This window comes from Budorcas taxicolor, chromosome 22, assembly GCF_023091745.1.
Source record: "Budorcas taxicolor isolate Tak-1 chromosome 22, Takin1.1, whole genome shotgun sequence".
Taxonomy (NCBI): Eukaryota; Metazoa; Chordata; class Mammalia; order Artiodactyla; family Bovidae; genus Budorcas; species Budorcas taxicolor.
In genome coordinates, this window is record NC_068931.1 from 53,921,435 (window position 1) to 53,941,732 (window position 20,298).

Sequence of the window (20,298 nt, forward strand, 5' to 3'; positions counted from 1 at the left end):
AGATGCAGATTGCTTTAAGGTATGATAAGCTGCAGAGATCAGCTAAGTCAAAGCTTCACCTGCAGTTCAGTTCAGTCGCTCAGTCGTGTCCGACTCTTTGCGACCCCATGAATCGCAACACGCCAGGCCTCCCTGTCCATCACCATCTCCCAGAGTTCACTCAGATTCACATCCATCGAGTCAGTGATGCCATCCAGCCATCTCATCCTCTGTCGTCCCCTTCTCCTCCTGTCCTCAATCCCTCCCAGCATCAGAGTCTTTTCCAATGAGTCAACTCTTCACATGAGGTGGCCAAAGTACTGGAGTTTCAACTTTAGCATCATTCCTTCCAAAGAAATCCCAGGGCTGATCTCCTTCAGAATGGACTGGTTGGATCTCCTTGCAGTCTAAGGGACTCTCAAGAGTCTTCTCCAACACCACAGTTCAAAAGAATCAGTTCTTCAGTGCTCAGCCTTCTTCACAGTCCAACTCTCACATCAATACATGACCACTGGAAAAACCATAGCCTTGACTAGATGGACCTTATTGGCAAAGTAATGTCCCTGCTTTTGAATATGCTATCCAAATTGGTCATAACTTTTCTTCCAAGGAGTAAGCGTCTTAATTTCATGGCTGCAGTCACCATCTGCAGTGATTTTGGAGCCCCCAAAAATAAAGTCTGACACTGTTTCCACTGTTTCCCCATCTATTTGCCATGAAGTGATGGGACCGGATGCCATGATCTTCATTTTCTGAATGTTGAGCTTTAAGCCAACTTTTTCACTCTCCTCTTTCACTTTCATCAGGAGGCTTTCTAGTTCCTCTTCACTTTCTGGCATAAGGGTAGTGTCATCTGCATATCTGAGGTGATTGATATTTCTCCCAGCAATCTTGATTCCAGCTTGTGCTTCTTCCAGTCCAGCGTTTCTCATGACGTACTCTGCATAGAGGTTAAATAAGCAGGGTGACAATATACAGCCTTGACGTACTCCTTTTCCTATTTGGAACCAGTCTGTTGTTCCATGTCCAGTTCTAACTGTTGCTTCCTGAAATGCATACAGATGTCTCAAGAGGCAGGTCTGGTGGTCTGGTATTCCCATCTCTCTCAGAATTTTCCACAGTTGATTGTGATCCACACAGTCAAAGGCTTTGGCATAGTCAATAAAGCAGAAATAGATGTTTTTCTGGAACTCTCTTGCTTTTTCCATAATCCAGCGGATGTTGGCAATTTGATCTCTGGTTCCTCTGCCTTTTCTCAAACCAGCTTGAACATCAGGGAGTTCACGGTTCACGTATTGCTGAAGACTGGCTTGGAGAATTTTGAGCATTACTTTACTAGCATGTGAGATGAGTGCAATTGTGTGGCAGTTTGAGCATTCCTTGGCATTGCCTTTCTTTGGAATTGGAATGAAAATTTACCTTTTCCAGTTCTGTGGCCACTGCTGAGTTTTCCAAATTTGGGGGCATATTGAGGGCAGCACTTTCACAGCATGACCTTTCAGGATTTGAAACAGCTCCACTGGAATTCCATCACCTCCACTAGCTTTGTTTGTAGTGATGCTTTCTAAGGCCCACTTGACTTCACATTCCAGGATGTCTGGCTCTAGATGAGTGATCACACCATCGTGATTATCCGGGTCGTGAAGATCTTTTTTGTACAGTTCTTCTGTGTATTCTTGCCACCTCTTAATATCTTCTGCTTCTGTTAGGTCCATACCTTTTCTGTCCTTTATCGAGCCCATCTTTGCATGAAATGTTCCCTTGATATCTCTAATTTTCTTGAATAGATCTCTAGTCTTTCCCTTTCTGTTCTTTTCCTCTATTTCTCTGCATTGATCGCTGAAGAAGGCTTTCTTATCTCTTCTTGCTATTCTTTGGAACTCTGCATTCAGATGCTTATATCTTTGCTTTTCTCCTTTGCTTTTTGCCTCTCCTTTTCACAGCTATTTGTAAGGCCTCCCCAGACAGCCATTTTGCTTTTTTGCATTTCTTTTCCATGGGCATGGTCTTGATCCCTGTCTCTTGTACAATGTCACAAACCTCATTCCATAGTTCATCAGGCACTCTATCTATCAGATCTAGGCCCTTAAATCTATTTCTCACTTCTACTGTATAATCATAAGGGATTTGATTTAGGCCATACCTGAATGGTCTAGCAGTGTTCCCTATTTTCTTCATTTTAAGTCTGAATTTGGTAATAAGGAGTTCATGATCTGAGCCACAGTCAGCTCCTGGTCTTGTTTTTGTTGACTATATAGAGCTTCTCCATCTTTGGCTGCAAAGAATATAATCAATCTGATTTTAGTGTTGATGATCTGGTGATGTACATGTGTAGAGTCTTCTCTTGTGTTGTTGGAAGAGGGTGTTTGCTATGACCAGTGCATTTTCTTGGCAAAACTCTATTAGTTTTTGCCCTGCTTCATTCCACATTCCAAGGCCAAATTTGCCTGTTACTCCAGGTGTTTCTTGACTTTCTACTTTTGCATTCCAGTCCCCTATAATGAAATGGATATCTTTAAGGTGTCAGTTCTAAAAGGTCTTGTAGGTCTTCATAGAACCAAGGAAAAATAACACCCAGGCAATGAGAGATGAAACTCCTATATTTTGGCCACCTGATGCGAAGAACTGACTCATCTGAAAAGACCCTGATGCTGAGGAAGATTGAGGGCAGGAGAAGGGACGACAGAGGATGAGATGGTTGGATGGCATCACCAACTCAATGGACATGAGTTTGGGTAAACTCTGGGAGTTGGTGATGGACAGGGAGGCCAGGCATGCTGCAGTCCATGGGGTCACAAAGAGTCGGACACGACTGAGCGACTGAACTGACCTGAATGAGAGATGAGCTGTGCAAGAGAAGCTGGAGAGCGGCAGAAGCAAGTCTGGAACCTCTGTGCCCCCCTGATGCCAAGCCCCATGTCCTTTTCTTTATATTTGCCTTACTTCTGTCTTTTAAAAAGATTACAGAAGTCATAGCTATTCTTTATATGTTGAATTGCACCCCTCTCCCAAATTCAGAGCCTGAAGTCCTAGCCCCCAGCACCTCCAGATGGGACTGTATTAGGAATCAGGGCTGTTACGGGTATAATGAAGTCAGGTGTGGCCACACTGGAGTTGGGTGGGCCCCTTACCCAATGTGACTGGTGTTCTTATAAAAAGGGAGCCCCTGGGGCACAGAGACAGACATGCACAGACAGAAGATGCTGGGAAGAGACACAGAGAGTAAACCACCACCAAGACGAGGAGAGGCCCAGAGCAGGTCCCTCCCTCACAGCCCTCAGAAAGAACCCACCCTGCCGACCCCTTGATTTTGGACTTCCAGCCTCCAGAACCATGACGTAATAGATATCTGTGATTTAAGCCACCCAGTCGGTGGTACTTTACAGCAGCACCAGCAAACTAATACATCTATACACCACACAAATATTTACCCAGAAAAAGGTAATCCTTGTCCTCTTGTCTCTGCAACCTCCTTCCTGCCTTTCAGTTAACTGATGATAGTATCTTGGGGTGTATCTTTTCATACCTTTTTTATTCTATTCATGCACGCACACACACACACACACAATCTTTATTTACTTTGAATGCAATTATATGACAGAGCACTCTGCAATATACCTTTTTATTGTAACTAGCAATAGATCATCCAGAGTGTCCTTTCAAATCAATACATATGGCTTTTATTCTTTTTCTTTGTTGCTTAATATTCGATCCTAAATACACTTCATTCTCCTACTGGTTAACCATCAGGTTACTTCAGGTTTTATACCATTACAAATGATGCTGCAGGAAGCATCCCTGAACATATACACTTAGGTGTTTTCAACCGGAAAGCATAGATTTCTGAGGTTGGAACTTCTCATTGAAAGAGTGTATGCATTCCCTATTTTGGATTTTTATATTCTTATTTATTTATGGCAGTGGTGGGTCTTCCTTGTCACACATGGACTTTCTCCACTCGCAGCCCAGGGGCTTCTCACTGCAGTGCTTCTCTTGTTGCAGAGCACAGGCTCTAGGGAATTCGGGCTTCGGTACTGTGGCACACGGGCTTAGTCACCCCAAGGCATGTGCAGTCTTCCCAGATCAAGGACTGAATCCCCATCTCCTGCATTGGCAGGCAGATTCTTTACCACTGAGCCACCAGGGAAACCATTCCTTCATTTTTTTTTTCACCCAAACTATTGCAAAACTCTCAGATAATTATTGTACATAAATACAGATATCAATATTGGGAACAAAAGTCTATACTAGAGAGGAGCTATGGTCACAGAGTCTGACTAGACCCTTAGATCAGTTCAGTCTCTCAGTCATGTCCGACTCCTTGCGACCCCATGGACTGCAGCACGCCAGGCCTCCCTGTCCATCACCAGCTCCCGGAGCTACTCAAACTCATGTCTATTGAGTTGGTGATGCCATCCAATGATTTCATCCTGTATTGTCCCCTTCTCCTCCCACCTTTGATCTTTCCCAATATCACAGGGTCTTTTCAAATAAGTCAGTTCTTCGCATCAGGTGGCCAAAGTATTGCAGTTTCAGCTTCAGCATCAGTCCCTTAGATAGAGTCAACAAATACAAATCATGACCACTACATTCTCAGCCACACAGATGGAGAGCCCACTCACAGACCCTTTTTCTACTTTCAGTTCAGTTCAGTCGCTCAGTCGTGTCCGACTCTTTGCAACCCCATGAATCGCAGCACGCCAGGCCTCCCTGTCCATCACCAACTCCTGGAGTTCACTCAGACTCACGTCCATCAAGTCAGTGATGCCATCCAGCCATCTCACCTCTGTCATCCCCTTCTCCTCCTGCCCCTAATCCCTCCCAGCATCAGAGTATTTTCCAATGAGTCAACTCTTCGAATGAGGTGGCCAAAGTACAGAAGTTTCAGCTTTAGCATCATTCCTTCCAAAAAAATCCCAGGGTTGATCTCCTTCAGAATGGACTGATTGGATCTCCTTACAGTCCAAGGGACTCTCAAGAGTCTTCTCCAACACCACAGTTCAAAAGCATCATTTCTTTGGTGCTCAGCCTTCTTCACAGTCCAACTCTCACATCCATACATGATCACAGGAGAAACCATAGTCTTGACTAGACGGACCTTAGTCGGCAAAGTATTGTCTCTGCTTTTGAATATGCTATCTAGGTTGGTCATAACTTTTCTTCCAAGGAGTAAACGTCTTTTAATTTCATGGCTGCAGTCACCATCTACAGTGATTTTGGAGCCCAAAATAATAAATTCAGACACTGTTTCCACTGTTTTACCATCTATTTCCCATGAAGTGATGGGACTGGATGCCATGATCTTAGTTTTCTGAATGTTGAGCTTTAAGCCAACTTTTTCAGATACCAAGGGAACATTTCATGCAAAGATGGGCTCGATAAATGACAGAAATGGTCTGGACCTAACAGAAGCAGAAGATATTAAGAAGAGGTGGCAAGAATACAGGGAAGAACTGTACAAAAAAGATCTTCACTACCCAGATAATCATGATGATGTGATCACTAATCTAGAGCCAGACATCTTGGAATGTGAAGTCAAGTGGGCCTTAGAAAGCATCACTACGAACAAAGCTAGTGGAGGTAATGCAATTCCAGTGGAGCTATTTCAAATCCTGAAAGGTCATGCTGTGAAAGTGCTGCCCTCAATATGCCCCCAAATTTGGAAAACTCAGCAGTGGCCACAGGACTGGAAAAGGTCAGTTTTCATTCCAATTCCAAAGAAAGGCAATGCCAAGGAATGCTCAAACTACCACACAATTGCACTCATCTCACATGCTAGTAAAGTAATGCTCAAAATTCTCCAAGCCAGTCTTCAGCAATACGTGAACCGTGAACTCCCTGATGTTCAAGCTGGTTTGAGAAAAGGCAGAGGAACCAGAGATCAAATTGCCAACATCCACTGGGTCATGGAAAAAGCAAGAGAGTTCCAGAAAAACATCTATTTCTGCTTTATTGACTATGCCAAAGCCTTTGACTGTGTGGATCACAATCAACTGTGGAAAATTCTGAGAAAGATGGGAATACCAGACCACCAGACCTGCCTCTTGAGAAATCTGTATGCAGGTCAAGAAGCAACAGTTAGAACTGGACATGGAACAACAGACTGGTTCCAAATAGGAAAAGGAGTACATCAAGGCTGTATATTGTCACCCTGCTTATTTAACTTCTATGCAGAGTACATCATGAGAAACACTGGGCTGGAAGAAACACAAGCTGGAATCAAGATTGCTGGCAGAAATATCAATCACCTCAGATATGCAGATGACACCACCCTTATGGCAGAAAGTGAAGAGGAACTCAAAGCCTCTTGATGAAAGTGAAAAAGAGTGAAAAAGTTGGCTTAAAGCTCAACATTCAGAAAACGAAGATCATGGCATCCGGTCCCATCACTTCATGGGAAATAGATGGGGAAACAGTGGAAACAGTGTCAGACTTTAATTTGGGGGGCTCCAAAATCACTGCAGATGGTGACTGCACCCATGAAATTAAAAGACGCTTACTCCTTGTAAGAAAAGTTATGACCAACCTAGATAGCATATTCAAAAGCAGGGACATTACTTTGCCAACAAGGTCCATCTAGTCAAGGCTATGGTTTTTCCTGTGGTCATGTATGGATGTGAGAGTTGGACTGTGAAGAAAGCTGAGCGCCGAAGAATTGATGCTTTGGAACTGTGGTGTTGGAGAAGACTCTTGAGAGTCCCTTGGACTGCAAGGAGATCCAACCTGTCCATTCTAAAGATCCACCCTGGGATTTCTTTGGAAGGAATGATGCTAAAGCTGAAACTCCAGTACTTTGGCCACCTCATGCTGACTCATTGGAAAGGACTCTGATGCTGGAGGGATTGGGGTCAAGAGGAGAAGGGGACGACAGAGGATGAGATGGCTGGACGGCATCACCAACTTGATTGATGTGAGTTTGAGTGAACTCCAGGAGTTGGTGATGGACAGGGAGGCCTGGCGTGCTGCAATTCATGGGGTCACAAAGAGCCGGACACGACTGAGCGATTGAACTGAACTGATAGTTGATTTACAATATAATCTTAATTTCAGGTGTACAGCATAGTAATTCAAGATTTTTACAGATTATACTCCATTAAAAGTTTTTACAAAATCAAGTAAGGCACTCCAAGCTGGTGCTCAGGGACAGCCCAGAGGGATAGGGTGGCTGGGGGAGGTGAGAGGGGAGTTCAATACAGTGGGAACCATGTACACCCATGGCTGATTCATGTCAATGTATGCAGAAAACCACCACAATATTATAAAGTAATTACCCGCAATTAAAATAAGTAATCTTTTAAAAAAGCTATTACAAAATAATGGCTCTGATTCCCTGTGCTATACACTACAGCCTTGTTTCTTACCCGTTTCACAGATAATAGTCTGTTTCTCTTCGCTCCATACCCCTAATCTGTCCCTGCTCACGTCCCTCTCCCCTTTGGTAGCACTAGTTTGTTTTCTCTATATGTGAGTCTGTTTCTGTTTTGCATAGTCACTCATTTGTATTATCTTTTGGTTTTCACATATAAGTGATATCATACAGTTATTTGTCTTCCTTTGTGTAACTTATTTCACCAAGCATAAGATTCTCTAGGATGATATGTGTTACTTCAAATGGCAGAATTGCATTCTCATTTTTTTTTACCTTTCCTTTACTTTCTCTCTCTGATCACTTCTTTATGCATTTTTAAGGCAATCCAGAAATGCCAGTGCAAAAGGCCAAACTTAAGCTGACAGTTGCTAGCTAGCTGGTGATTCTTTCAGTTCAGTTCAGTTGCTCAGTCATGTCTGACTCTGCAACCCCACGAACCACAGCACGCCTGGCCTCCCTGTCCATCACCAACTCCTGGAGTTTACCCAAACTCATGTACATTGAGTTGGTGATGCCATCCAGCCATCTCATCCTCTGTCATCCCCTTCTCCTCCTGCCCTCAGTCTTCCCCAGCATCAGGGTCTTTTCAAATGAGTCAGCTCTTCACATCAGGTGGCCAAAGTATTGGAGTTGCAGTTTCAACATCAGTCCTTCCAATGAACACCCAGGACTGATCTCCTTTTCGATGCTGGATGGATCTCCTTGCAGTCCAAGGGACTCTCAAGAGTCTTCTCCAACATCATAGTTCAAAAGTATCAATTCTTCAGCTTTCAACTACAGAGTAATTTCCTGATTTTAGCAAAAAGAATAGCAGGGCCTCTGCTTCCCTATATCTACTTTTAATTAACTACTTGAAGCTTTCGAACCTCATGAAGGGATGGGCATGGCCAGGCATTTCAACTAATTTGGACTCCAGTGGTGAACTAGGGAGCGAGCTGACAGTGAAAGAGGCTGCAGCCTGTGGGGATGACAAGCTTGTACTGAGATTCTGAGGCCATGTTCAGGGGCTATTACTAAGGTAACTCTGCTGAAGGCAGGGCTCCTGGGAGAGAGGGCCATGTGTCAAGCATTCCTATGGCTGGGCAATTTGGCCACGACTTACTATACAGATCTGCAGGAAAATGAATGAACAAAGATGAACCTGAAAAATGCACTGTGCTTGCAAATGCTTTGCTGTCAAGTCAACACAAGCTGAGATTGGCACCTCAAGAAGAACGGCTCATGTCTAACAGATTGTTTATGTGTTCCTTAAGAAAACAAGAATTTAGTATGAGATTCAGTGACAAATTATTCATTTGGGAGATCTTTTTTTTTGTTGTTTTTTTCATTTTATTTCAGAACATCCTTCAGGTATTTCTTAAGTGAATTTCTCCCTGGTTCTTTCATTTCCAAATGCAGACTATTTTCAGTGAAGGAGCTAGGTCTTAAGCAGGGCTCCATGGGGTCTTACCTCCAGGGGAGTCTCTCTGGTCCTCAGTTGCTCCCCTTTTTCTAGGCCAGTTATACCTCCTGCCCAATTAAAGCTATACAGTGTGCACATTAACATTTGAAATAGAAAACCATCTTTATATAAAATTGTAACAACGGCATTTTTCTTTCATCACTGCCAAACCCCAAACACATCTAGATTTTCCTCTTTGAAGAGGCTGCATGTTTTATATGCCATATTTATGTCTCACTGTAAACTATTCATTGGTTTATAGACCTCGGGTCCTCTAGGAAGCATCGCACATCCTTATTATACTCGTGGATATTAAGTTTGGTGTTAGGCTTTCTGATTTATCTTGCCAGACTAACTCACATGTAAACAGACATCTCTCTTAAAACTATCTACTTCAAGAGCTAAAAAATTAATTCATGCTAAAGCTCTAACCTTGAACCTCACTGCAACTGCAATATTGACAAAGGTAAGGGTAAGGATAAAGATGGTAATGATGACATCAAACACAATGATGGCGATAATGAACAAAATGCTTTCAGTTAGTTCCTTCCTCATTTTGTTAACTTTCCCTAACACAAAAATTAAACAAAGCTAGAGACCAAAGAAGTATGCTTTGGGAAGCTTTCGAAGAACCAAGTAGGATTTCTATGTGAACACAGTAATCTTGAGATGAAAGAATGAGTCAGTTAACAGGAAATGACTAAGATGTGCCACAAACAAAGCAATAAATAACGGCCATCTAATGACTGCAAATCAAAGACGTTCCTTCTTACAAGCTCTTACCTTTCCAAGAAGCCAAGCTACAAAGAGCACTCCGTATGAGTTTATGTGATAATTTTTTATTTTCTAAATGCTACATAAAATTCTTCTGCTAGGAATCTGCACAAAAGAAATTATTATCCTGACTCAGGTATCTTTTGAGAAAGTATGATCGCATGAGTTATTCCAAAGGTTTCTGAAGATGTCATCGTCTCAGATGTTCTCCTTTGAATCTTAGACACATCATGCTGCCAACTGCAGAATTACAGAAGAAATACTTTCCTCCTCTGACATTTTCAAAACAGTTAAAAAAAAACTTATTTTTTTAGACAGATGACATTTAGTAAGAATGATCATGAACTACTAAAATATACTGCTAGATATATATTGAATTGAAATTCATATTATATGTGGAAAACCAATGATAGTTAACTTAATTCCCCTTCAATACAATTTAATACAGTTTTACTGTTTGTCTATACTGTGCAAAACACAGTGGTGGGTAATGAGGTCAAGATACCTGGTGTGTCACCTGCCTTCAAGGCTCTTCCAAATCAACTTGCCTTTTTTATTTTTTTGCCTCTCATGTGAATGAAATGGTCTTAAATTTTCAAAATAGAAAGAAATTTTACTTTATATATGAAGGCCCTGCTTAATAACATGATCAGTTCTCACATTCAAGAATGAGAAAATGGTAACCATTAAAAACAACCCCCCAAAAAAATGAGAAATAGAAACAAACCACAGGACTTCCCTGGTGGTACAGTGGATTAAGAATCACCTGCCAGTGCAGGGGCCACGAGTTGGGTCCCTGATCCAAGAAGACCCCACATGATGCGGAGCAATGAAGACTGTGAACCACAAAGATGGAGCCCATGCCCTAGGGCCCACAGGCTGAAACTACTGAAGCTCACGCACCAAGTGACAGAGAAGCCATCTCCACGAGAAGCCTGAGCACAGCAGCAGAGAGCAGCCCCTGCTCGCCGCAACTAGAGAAAACCCTTAAGCAGCAACGAAGACCCAGTGCAGCCAAAAAAATTTTTTAAACAAAATAAAACAGAGGAATTTCATTTTAAAAAGCATACCTTTTAGGTAAATGTACGCTATGTGTAGAGTTGTCTCAATCAAACAAAACAATACTTTTAAAAATCAAGATAGGATAATATATGTAAAAAAGATTAAGATTCTAACCTTTGCTCTTTGTTGGATCTGAAGGTATTTTTATCCCAGAGGTCGTAATGCAAGGAAAGAATCTGATGCAATCTTATTCATTAAAAATCTTAAGAAAGCAATCAACTCTGCAGGCTCAAGACATAAAAAAGCACAGAGAAATGGCAAAATGGTTAAATAACAGAATATTAATATCATTGCATTTCTGGTTTTTTCCCTGCAGAATCATTCTAAGGATGATAGGCAACATTCTTCCTCCAGAAGATCAGGGATAACCTTTTAGAAACTTGAAATTATGAGGTCAACCATTAAAATTTTTTCCACAAAATTTTAATGAATTAAAGACATATTCCCAAGGGATGCTTATAATTTATTCTTTATATGTGCAGAATGTCCAAGGCCTTTGAATCCAATGGGTTATTAAAATTCTCTCACTTGATACCTTGTGAAAAGATAACTGAAAAAACAACATAGTTCACTGGATTTAAAACTGCCTGCAACACAGTACCCAGAGTATTGATGAGTAGATCGGTTTCAGACTAAAGGGTGGTTGTCAGTTCTATGCTAAGGCCTTATTTCTGTGCTGTCCAAATACTAAGAGTGACTTGAAAGGGTACACGACGATCTGCTTATCAGGTCCATAGACGACACAGAGCTGAGGCAGACAGTAACTCCACTGCTTGGTCAAGTCAAGAGTCAGTAGGTCTCAATGGAATGAAATGATGGATAGGATTTACATGAAAATACATAGGATAAATGTGGAAATGTGGCACATGAGTTTATGACAATTCACACATGTAGAAGAAAGATGGTGTGACAAAACTATGCTACGGTTTCACAGACAACCTGGGGGTCAGGGTGGGAAGAGGGAGTGGGGTTCAGGATGGGAGGGACACACTGATACCTGTGGCTGATTCATACTGATGTATGGCAAAAGCCATCACAATATTGTAAAGTGATTATCCTCCAATTAAAATAAATAAGTAATTTTTAAAAGGGGGTGGGGAGGGAAGCAAGTGGGCACATGTGGATAGGAACTAACATTTCTTGAGACCCATAAGCTCCTAACCATGGACAAAGAGACACAGGCATTATTATTATTACCTTTTTAGAAACGTACAGAGACAAAGTAATTTCCCTATGTCCTCTGGATTAAAAGAAGCAAATCTGGGATTTGAATCTATTGCAATCTTGCTGCAAAGCCCTGCTGTTTTCAACCCATCATTATACAAACAGGACAATAATGATAGTCTGATAACGAATGCAATCTTAGGTTAGATCAATAAAAGTACAATGCCAGAACAAAGGAGGTCAGATTACTGATGGGAATCAAAGACAGAGAGGGATGCATACACCTCATATCAACAGGAGAAAGAAGCAAGTAGGGGTGATTTCACACAATGAAATACTACTCAGTGTGAAAAAGAACAAACTGCTGACACATGCACCACCCTAGATCAATCTCAAAACCAGGTCAAATAAAAGAAGCCAAACGAAAAAGACTGCATGCTGTTTGATTTCATCAATATGAACTTAAAATTAAAGTCTATAGTGATAGGACTTTCCCGGTGGCTCAGTGGTGAAGATTGCACTTGCCAATGAAGGAGACATGGGTTTGATTTCTGACGTCGGACGATCCCACAGGCCACAGTGCAACCAAGCCCATGCACCACAACTGCTGAGTCTGTGCTCCAGAGTCCACGAGCCACAACTACTGAGCCCGTGAGCCGCAACTACTGAAGCCCACACAGCCCAGAGCCTGTGCTCCCAACAATAGGAGCCACCACGAGGAGAAGCCCATATGCCACAACCAGATAGGAGCCCCCGCCAACCACAGCTAGAGGAGAGCCCGCGCGCAGCCAAAAATAAACAGAGAAGTATTGCTAAGTCGCTCAGTCATGTCCAACACTTCGGGACCCCATGGACTGTAGCCCACCAGGCTCCTCTATCCATGGGATTCTCCAGGCAAGAATACTGGAATGGGTTGCAATTTCTTTCTCCAAAGCAAGTATTAAAAATAAATAAAGTCTATGGTGATAGAACTCAGAAGAGCAGTTGTCCAGGAAGGATTTGCCATGAAAGGGCAGAAGGGAATGTTCTGGGATGATGAAAATGCTTTATATCTTGACTTGGAAAGTGTTCACAGGCAAGGGGACACAACTGTCCAAATTCAAACTATAAACTTGAGATGTATATATCTTATAGCTTGAAAATTCTCTCTATTCAAAGAAAAAAATAATGCATAGAAACTGGAAACTGTGGATAAGCGAGTGGACATGAAGAGGAAATCGTGACCGATGTGAAACATATGATCCAGGAAATACTATGCCCAAACATTAATTTCACTAGCAAGAAGGACAGGACAAGACAGCTGGAATGAGATATGGCAGTCATGTTAAAAGGACAGCATTCCATAATAGAAACAGTGATTAATACTTTTTAGGGAGTACAGTTAGGACGGATAAGTAGACATTTTACCTGAATGTAAGAAAGGACCTCCTATAACTGGAGCAGTCCAAAGTGGAATTATCTGCCCATGAGTAATACATTCCCCACTGCTCAAAGTGCTGCCTGAAGGTGGATGGCCTCCTGTTGGAATGTGTGCAGAGGGTGTTCAGCATTTAAGGCGCCTCTCTCCGTTCCAAGGCTCCCTGCATCTGGGCTCTGAAGCTCACTCTGACATGCATGGATAAAGCTAACCTTCCACATACATCGTCCAAACTCTCAGCCTCATTCTCAATCTACCTTCAACACCCAGGACACACAAGTGCACCCATGTCCACAAATCCATGCGCCAGTGAGTAACAGAAGCAACATCTACCCAGCTTCCCCCACTCCAACGCTCTAATCTCAGATCCTCCTCCTGAACGTAGGTTAAAAAAAAAAAAAACCACCACTTTTACCCTTTCAGGTGTGAAAGTACTCCATGATTTTGCTGAAGCAAAGGAATATTCTTTAGTTACTTATTTATTATTGACAGCCTAGTATGTAGCCAGCATGTTCTGGATACTAGAGAGAAAAAGACAACTCCCATCTTGGTGAAGCTTACATTCTTCTTAATACACATCAAGTTGCTTAGGATAAGAACATCCTCCTACTGCTTAACCCTGATGGGTATTTTGTGAGTGATGAATGAACACCCACTGACTCAGCTTGATGTGAGAATATCACATAGTATGAATGCACAGAAGCCTCAGGAGAACACAGGGCTTATCCAAGACTTAGGGTATTTTGTTCCTCCACCCAGTAAAAATCTCTACTGAAATGTCAGATGGTTGAAGAAATGCTCATTTTCACTTCTGTTCTTACACTTGAATGATAAGCCAGTGCACTGTGGCTCCATAGGTTTACTCTGAATTTACAATTAGTCTAATGATCTGCCCAGAGGGACTCCATGAGCCTCAGCAGGACTTAACAAAATTGACTGAGCTCTAGCCAATAAATCACAGCCTGTTAGCTGACATTAATTTATAATCTCAGGCACAGGGATAAAATTATTCACAACAGATACTTTTAAATTGAGACAGAAGTCCAGGTAACAAAATCTGAATGCCACAAACCCTTCTAGAATAAAAACTCAGAAAACCACCTCTGCAGCAATACTTTTGGGGGAGTTGCCTTCAATCTTGCCTAATGAGCCAAGAAAATATGTTTCAAGTAGGCACCAGTTCCAGACCTTAAATTGATGAGACCACATTTTTAAGTCCTACCCAAATGCTAGCCCTAAACTTCAGGTTAGTTCTCAAAGGAAAACTAGGTATTTGTTTCATACGTATCAAAGGTGGGGAGCTCCAAAGGGCAACAGACACAAACTCTGCACACTTGAGGATGAGAACCACCAGCTCTGTGGCCATGTCCTCCACGTGTAACAAACTTTGCTAATCTCTGCTTTCTTCTCCTTTCACCATTCATGTCTCCAGTTAACCTCCTGCCACATAGAGACATATAAAATCGTCAACAGAAAAAAACATAAAAGTGCATTTCCTCAAAGGCGTAAAATAAACAGAAGGGTGAACAGGTGTATCTGTGTGGTTGTCTGCTTGCAAATCAACACACTGCTACACTGGGAAAGGGTGGAAAGGAGAAAGAAGAAGATCGTAATGTAGACAAGTCCGACCCTAAAGTGATCCGAGTAAGAGGCTGCACTGGCAAACAGAAAGTGAAAGCGAAGTCCGAGTCTGACTCTTCGGGACCCCACGGACTGTAGTGTACCATGCTCCTCCGGCCATGGGATTTTCCAGGCAAGAGTTCAGGACTGGGTTGCATTTCCTTCTCCAGAGGATCTTCCTGACCCAGGGACTGAACCCAGGTCTCCCGCACTGTAGGCAGACACTTTACCATCTGAGCCACCAGGGAAATCCTTGACAAACAGAAGCTCTGTTCAGAATGGAAAACGGGCCCCTTGCTGAAATGGAAAATCTGGGGAAGAGGCGTCACTATGGCAGAAAAGAGCTTTGAGTTTTATCTGAAAATCCTTCTCAAGAAGCGTGGGCTACGGAATCCTAGAGATACTCTGTTAAGAGTTAGGGAGTTTACAGAGAAATACCAGTAAAAACCTACTTAGAATCAAGAAAAAAAAAAAAAAAAAAAAAGTGGATATGTCCCTCCCCCAGCACCGGAAGCTCAGCTCAGCACTCTGTGACGACCTAGATGGGTGGGATGGGGGTGAGAGATGCAAAAGGGAGGGGCTGTATGTATGCATGTGGCTGATTTATTCACTGTCTAACAGAAACTAACACAGCATGGTAAAGCAATTATACTCCAATAAAAAAAGAAAATACTGAAAACAAGGTGGATCTGTGTATAACTGATTCATTTTGCTGTACAGCAGAAACTAACACATATACTATATTCCAATAGAGATGATTTTCAAAAAAATCCTTTTTCTACTTAATATTTGGGAAACCTCAGATTTGGATAATTTATTACAACCTAGCTGAATACCTAAACTTCACAGTGGGGGGAAAAATAGTAACAGCAAGGTGACAAAACTGCCTCCTAAAGGTGAAGAAATGACTGTATTCACCTTTGGCGACTTTGCCTAAATCATCCTGTATTATCTAAGCCTCTTTGTTTTTTTGTTGTTTTTTAAGGATTAAATAATTTATTTCTAAGAAATTTTGAACTGCTTGTTCAAAATTGTTCTTAAATTTACTTATTAAAACGTTCTTCTTTAAGTTTCTCTGCAAGCAATCTCCTCTTTAGTAATGTTTGTTTCTCCTCTGCTGTCATTTCTGGTCTCTCTGTCATTTCCTCCACCTCCCCAGCAGGTTTTCCTTTCTGCTCCGAAGTTTGATTCTGCTTAGTCTTCATGTCCTTCCTCCTGGACATCAATTTATCTCTCTTCTGTTTTAGATAGTGTTCCCGCTGGCGGAGCGCTTCTGTTCAAAGTGTTGATAAACTTGCTATTGGTTCCTCCATGCTTGCATGTTGGAAGCCAGGAATCTTCAGGCCTTTTTGTGGGAGGCAAGAAGTTTCAGGTAACATTTCCAGCTTTCTTGTCAAAGGTTGGACTGATTGATTAGCAAAATGCACTTTAACTTCTGATGCTGCGTGTGCAAAATATTCACCATCCCCTTGGGAATTATTCATTTTTGCCGTTTCTTTGGCCTGCATCGGAGGCTCTTCTGTTTTGGCCTCTGATAACTGCTTTTTTCTCTTCCTTTCTTCCTCCTGGTCATACTCCTCTTTTGATTTTCTAAGAACTTCCTTCAGGATTTTCATCTCTTCCTGTTCAAGGTCACTGACCACATCAGAACCATCTGTTAAGCAGTCAGGTAATACACCTGTGATGTACAAGTCTTTGCAAGAGAAGTACATGCTTCTTGAAATTGACCTTCATTAATTCTAATTTCTTTAAGGTAAGTTTCTAACAGCTTTTCAACTAGTTCTTTATATTCCTGATGTATCTCTGTATAGGTCAATTTGCTCTCTTCTTCATCATCAAAAACTTCACATTTCTGCTCCACGATGTCCAAGATGGGGATGGACCAGTCTGGGCCCCGCAGGAACCGCGTGATGCCCTCCACCACCCATTCCACCTCGGCCTCTTCTTCCGTGGCCATTCCACCCCCGCGAGGCGCCGCGGAAGCCTAGGCCAGATTCCCGGATCCTAGAAGGCCTTTCGGCCACAGGGAACCGAGAGGACAGGAAAATGATGTGCCCCAGCAGTCTCCGCAGTCACCTGGCTGAAATCTCTAAGTCACTTTGTATGACACCAAATTAATCAAAGAAAGTGTAATGGCTGCAGGGAGCGGTCATCTGACCCTTCAGGCTTCCCTGGGGCAGATGATATTCTCATAAAATGGCAGCATCACTGGCTGACCAGTTCCAATATTAACATCAAAGTTTTGAATGAAGGAACTTGTAAATAGAAACTGGGGAATATATAACATATACGTATTTATGTGGAAGAGACATGAGGGAAAATGTGAGGATAGCGTCTATAAATAAACACTCCACAAGGAAGAAACAGTAAAACAGGACAAAAAAAAAAAAAAAGCAACTAATTAGAAATTTTAACCAAATAAGTCATTTTTCTAGAGAAGGGCAAAAAAAAAAAAAAATTACTCTTCCACTTATAACTTTTCAAATTTTGAGAAAAAGAAGAGTGTAATATAATTTGACGCTCATCTGAATGTTATGTGTAAGGCACTCTGCTAGGTGTCATCAAGATATATAAAGACGTTTTAAACATAAATATGCCTTCGAGGGTTTTGCAGTAGAGGCAGGTGAAATCAGGCAGGCAGATCCCACCAGGAGCATGCCAGTCCTAACGGCTCAATGGTGAACTAGCTCATGAAACACAGAGGAATCCCCCTGGGTGGGGGAAGGGTGGGGAGAGGTTAAGGAAACTTCACACTCCTTAATGTCTACAGTTTACGGCTGAACATTTCAGGCTAGAGGAGGGAATGAATGCAAGATAAATTGTGAATTTACGTTCTGAATCAATTAGAAAGGTAAGCTGGTAGTTACAACTCCCTAACTCTAATCCTAACCCTATGCTAACTTGATGGGAATTTTCTTTAGAATAATGTCAGATTGATGGACTTTTTTTTTTTTCCTTTTCAACTGTGGGGCCATATGTTGGTTCAGCGCCCTCCAAGACCACTGAGTACAACTCCATCATGGGTTGCGTGCATGAGTGCTAAGTCGCTTCAGTTGTGTCCAGCTCTTTGCGACGCTATGGAGTGTAGCCCGCCAGGCTCCTCCATTTATGGGATTCTCCAGGCAAGAATACTGCAGTGGGTTGCTATGCCCTCCTCTGGGGGATCTTCCCCACCCAGGGGCTGAACTCTCCTCTCTTGTGTCTCCTGCACTGGCAGGCAGATTCTTTACCACTAGCACCATCTGGGAAGTCCTGAGCAATTTCTACACTGCACAAAACCCCAAGCCAGGAGGGTCGGCAAAGACTGAAATCCAGGCAGCAGTCACAGGCCAATGTATTGTCCTACCCAAGGGCTGTGTTCCAGAAAAAGCTGCTTCTCTGCCATTCTCCCCAGGACAAAAATCCCACAAAGACGAAAAGTCATGGGGCTCATCGGGGGTCATCCACCCTGAGATGGTGCCTTTCCCTAATTCAGCTCTTCCTAAGTCATACAAAGGCATTACCTTGATAAACACGACTGTTTAGACAAAAATCTGGACCCAAAGTGAGTACCATTTCATTTCACCATCATCAAACAACAGAAAAGAAACTATTTCCTTAGTAATGTTTGCTGTGTGTAAAACTCTGTAGAGAGAAAAAAAATGTTTAGCCGGGAAAACTGTGCTATCTATGTATATTATACACAGTAACCAAGCAACAAGAGGGAATTCCCAAGTTTTGTATGCTTGGTTTTACTCCCTGGGAAATAAGTACTGAGGAACTTAAACACAGTAAAGACCATGGACTTTGCAGCCAGATGCCCGGATTGCATTCCAGCTCTGACTTCCGACCCACACAACTTTGCTCAAGTTAGTTAAATTCTAGGGGCCTCAGTTTATTCCGTTGTAACTAGAGTAATAATGGTATATGGCAAAATCTTCACAGATCAAATATATCCATGTCAAGAGCTTGAATACAAAGTGTGCAATAAATGTTAGATACTATCTGGACACACAATCAAATACTATTAAAACCTGAATAACCAACTTTTCCAAATAGAAAGTAGCATTTTTAAGAACAGAAATGGAAGTACAGTGAACAAAAGACAAATTCTGCTTTCCAAAGATGCCTGCATAAAGACTTCTGACATGAGTAAAAAGCTTCAGAATGCGCTTTTATTCGTTTTAGCTAATTTCAGATATTTAACGTCATTAATGTGAGCTGCCATAGCTTTTCAGCATCAAATTTCCTTGAATCTTATCTCTATTCCAACTAAGACTCAAAAACAACAACAAAAAAAAATCACAAAAGGTCACATTCCCTTCTTCTTAAAAGAAATACAAAAGAAACTAGAACACAAGCTGACTGTTCTCATGAAAATAGTGTATCCAAAATCATACATCCAATTCCACTTTTGATCCCTATTCCAGATAAAATACTTATAAAAAGGCACAAATGCATTATGGACAAGGCATTAATTACAACAGTTTGCATATTTCATTATGGGAAACTTCAAATACTAAATAGGACAGAATAGGATAACGAAGCCCCACGTGCCCATTCCTTAGCTGTTATCAGCTAATGGCCAGTCTTTATTTCTCTCTAGTCTCACATACTTTCTCTCTCCAACAAATGTTTTAGCACAGCTCACAGGTTATCATTTTTGTCACATTATTTTAACAGGTTTATTGAAACATAATTGACACACAATCCAATGCCTATGTTTAAAATGTACAGTTTGGTAAGTTTTAACATAGGTATATACCCCTGGAATTATCACCACAGTCAAGATAATGAACACTTCCATCACACCCAAATGTTCTCTTAGGTCTGACAGTAATTTCTTCCTCTCAACCCTCCTGCTCTCCCAACCAGGCATTGACATATTTTCTACCACTTTAGATTAATTATCAGAATTTTGTATCAGTGGAGTCCTATGGCATGTACTTTTTTGGCCTATATTACATCACTCAGCATAATTATTTTGTTGTTATTTCTATCAATACTTTCATTCCTTTCTGTTGCAGAATAGTCTTCCATTGTTCAGATACACCATGAGGTGCTTATCTACTCATCTGTTGATGGACACTTGGCTTGTTTTCTATCCGAAGATGTTACAAATTAAGCTGTTGTGAATATCCATATCCATCGACAACTCTCTGTAGAGACCCATGCTTTCATTACCCTTGGAGAAATGTCTAGGAATAAAGTATCTGGGTCATAGGGTAGACATGTGTTTAACTTTTTAAAATTCTAAAACTTTTTCCAAAGTGGTTGTACCATTTTTTATTTCTACCAGCAATGTATAAGATTTCCAGTTGACCTACATCCTTAAAAATATATGGTACTGTCAACCTTTTTAAGTTTTGACATTTTTATAGTTGTTTGGTGGTAGTTCAATGTGGTTTTACATTTCATTTCTCTTGTTGCACTTTACTGCCATCCATATATCTTTGGTGGAGCAGCTATTCAAATCTTTTATCTATTTCTTTA

At 41.6% G+C, this 20,298-nt stretch overlaps 1 protein-coding gene across 1 annotated transcript; it reads right to left on the reverse strand.

Moving 5' to 3' along the window:
• Positions 1 to 15,869: 15,869 nt before the first annotated feature.
• LOC128067544 (cilia- and flagella-associated protein 36-like) lies at positions 15,870 to 16,783 on the reverse strand. Its single transcript, XM_052660581.1, is given in 3 exon segments — positions 15,870 to 16,163; positions 16,254 to 16,507; positions 16,510 to 16,783. Coding segments are annotated over 3 exon segments (822 nt in total).
• Positions 16,784 to 20,298: the final 3,515 nt, after the last annotated feature.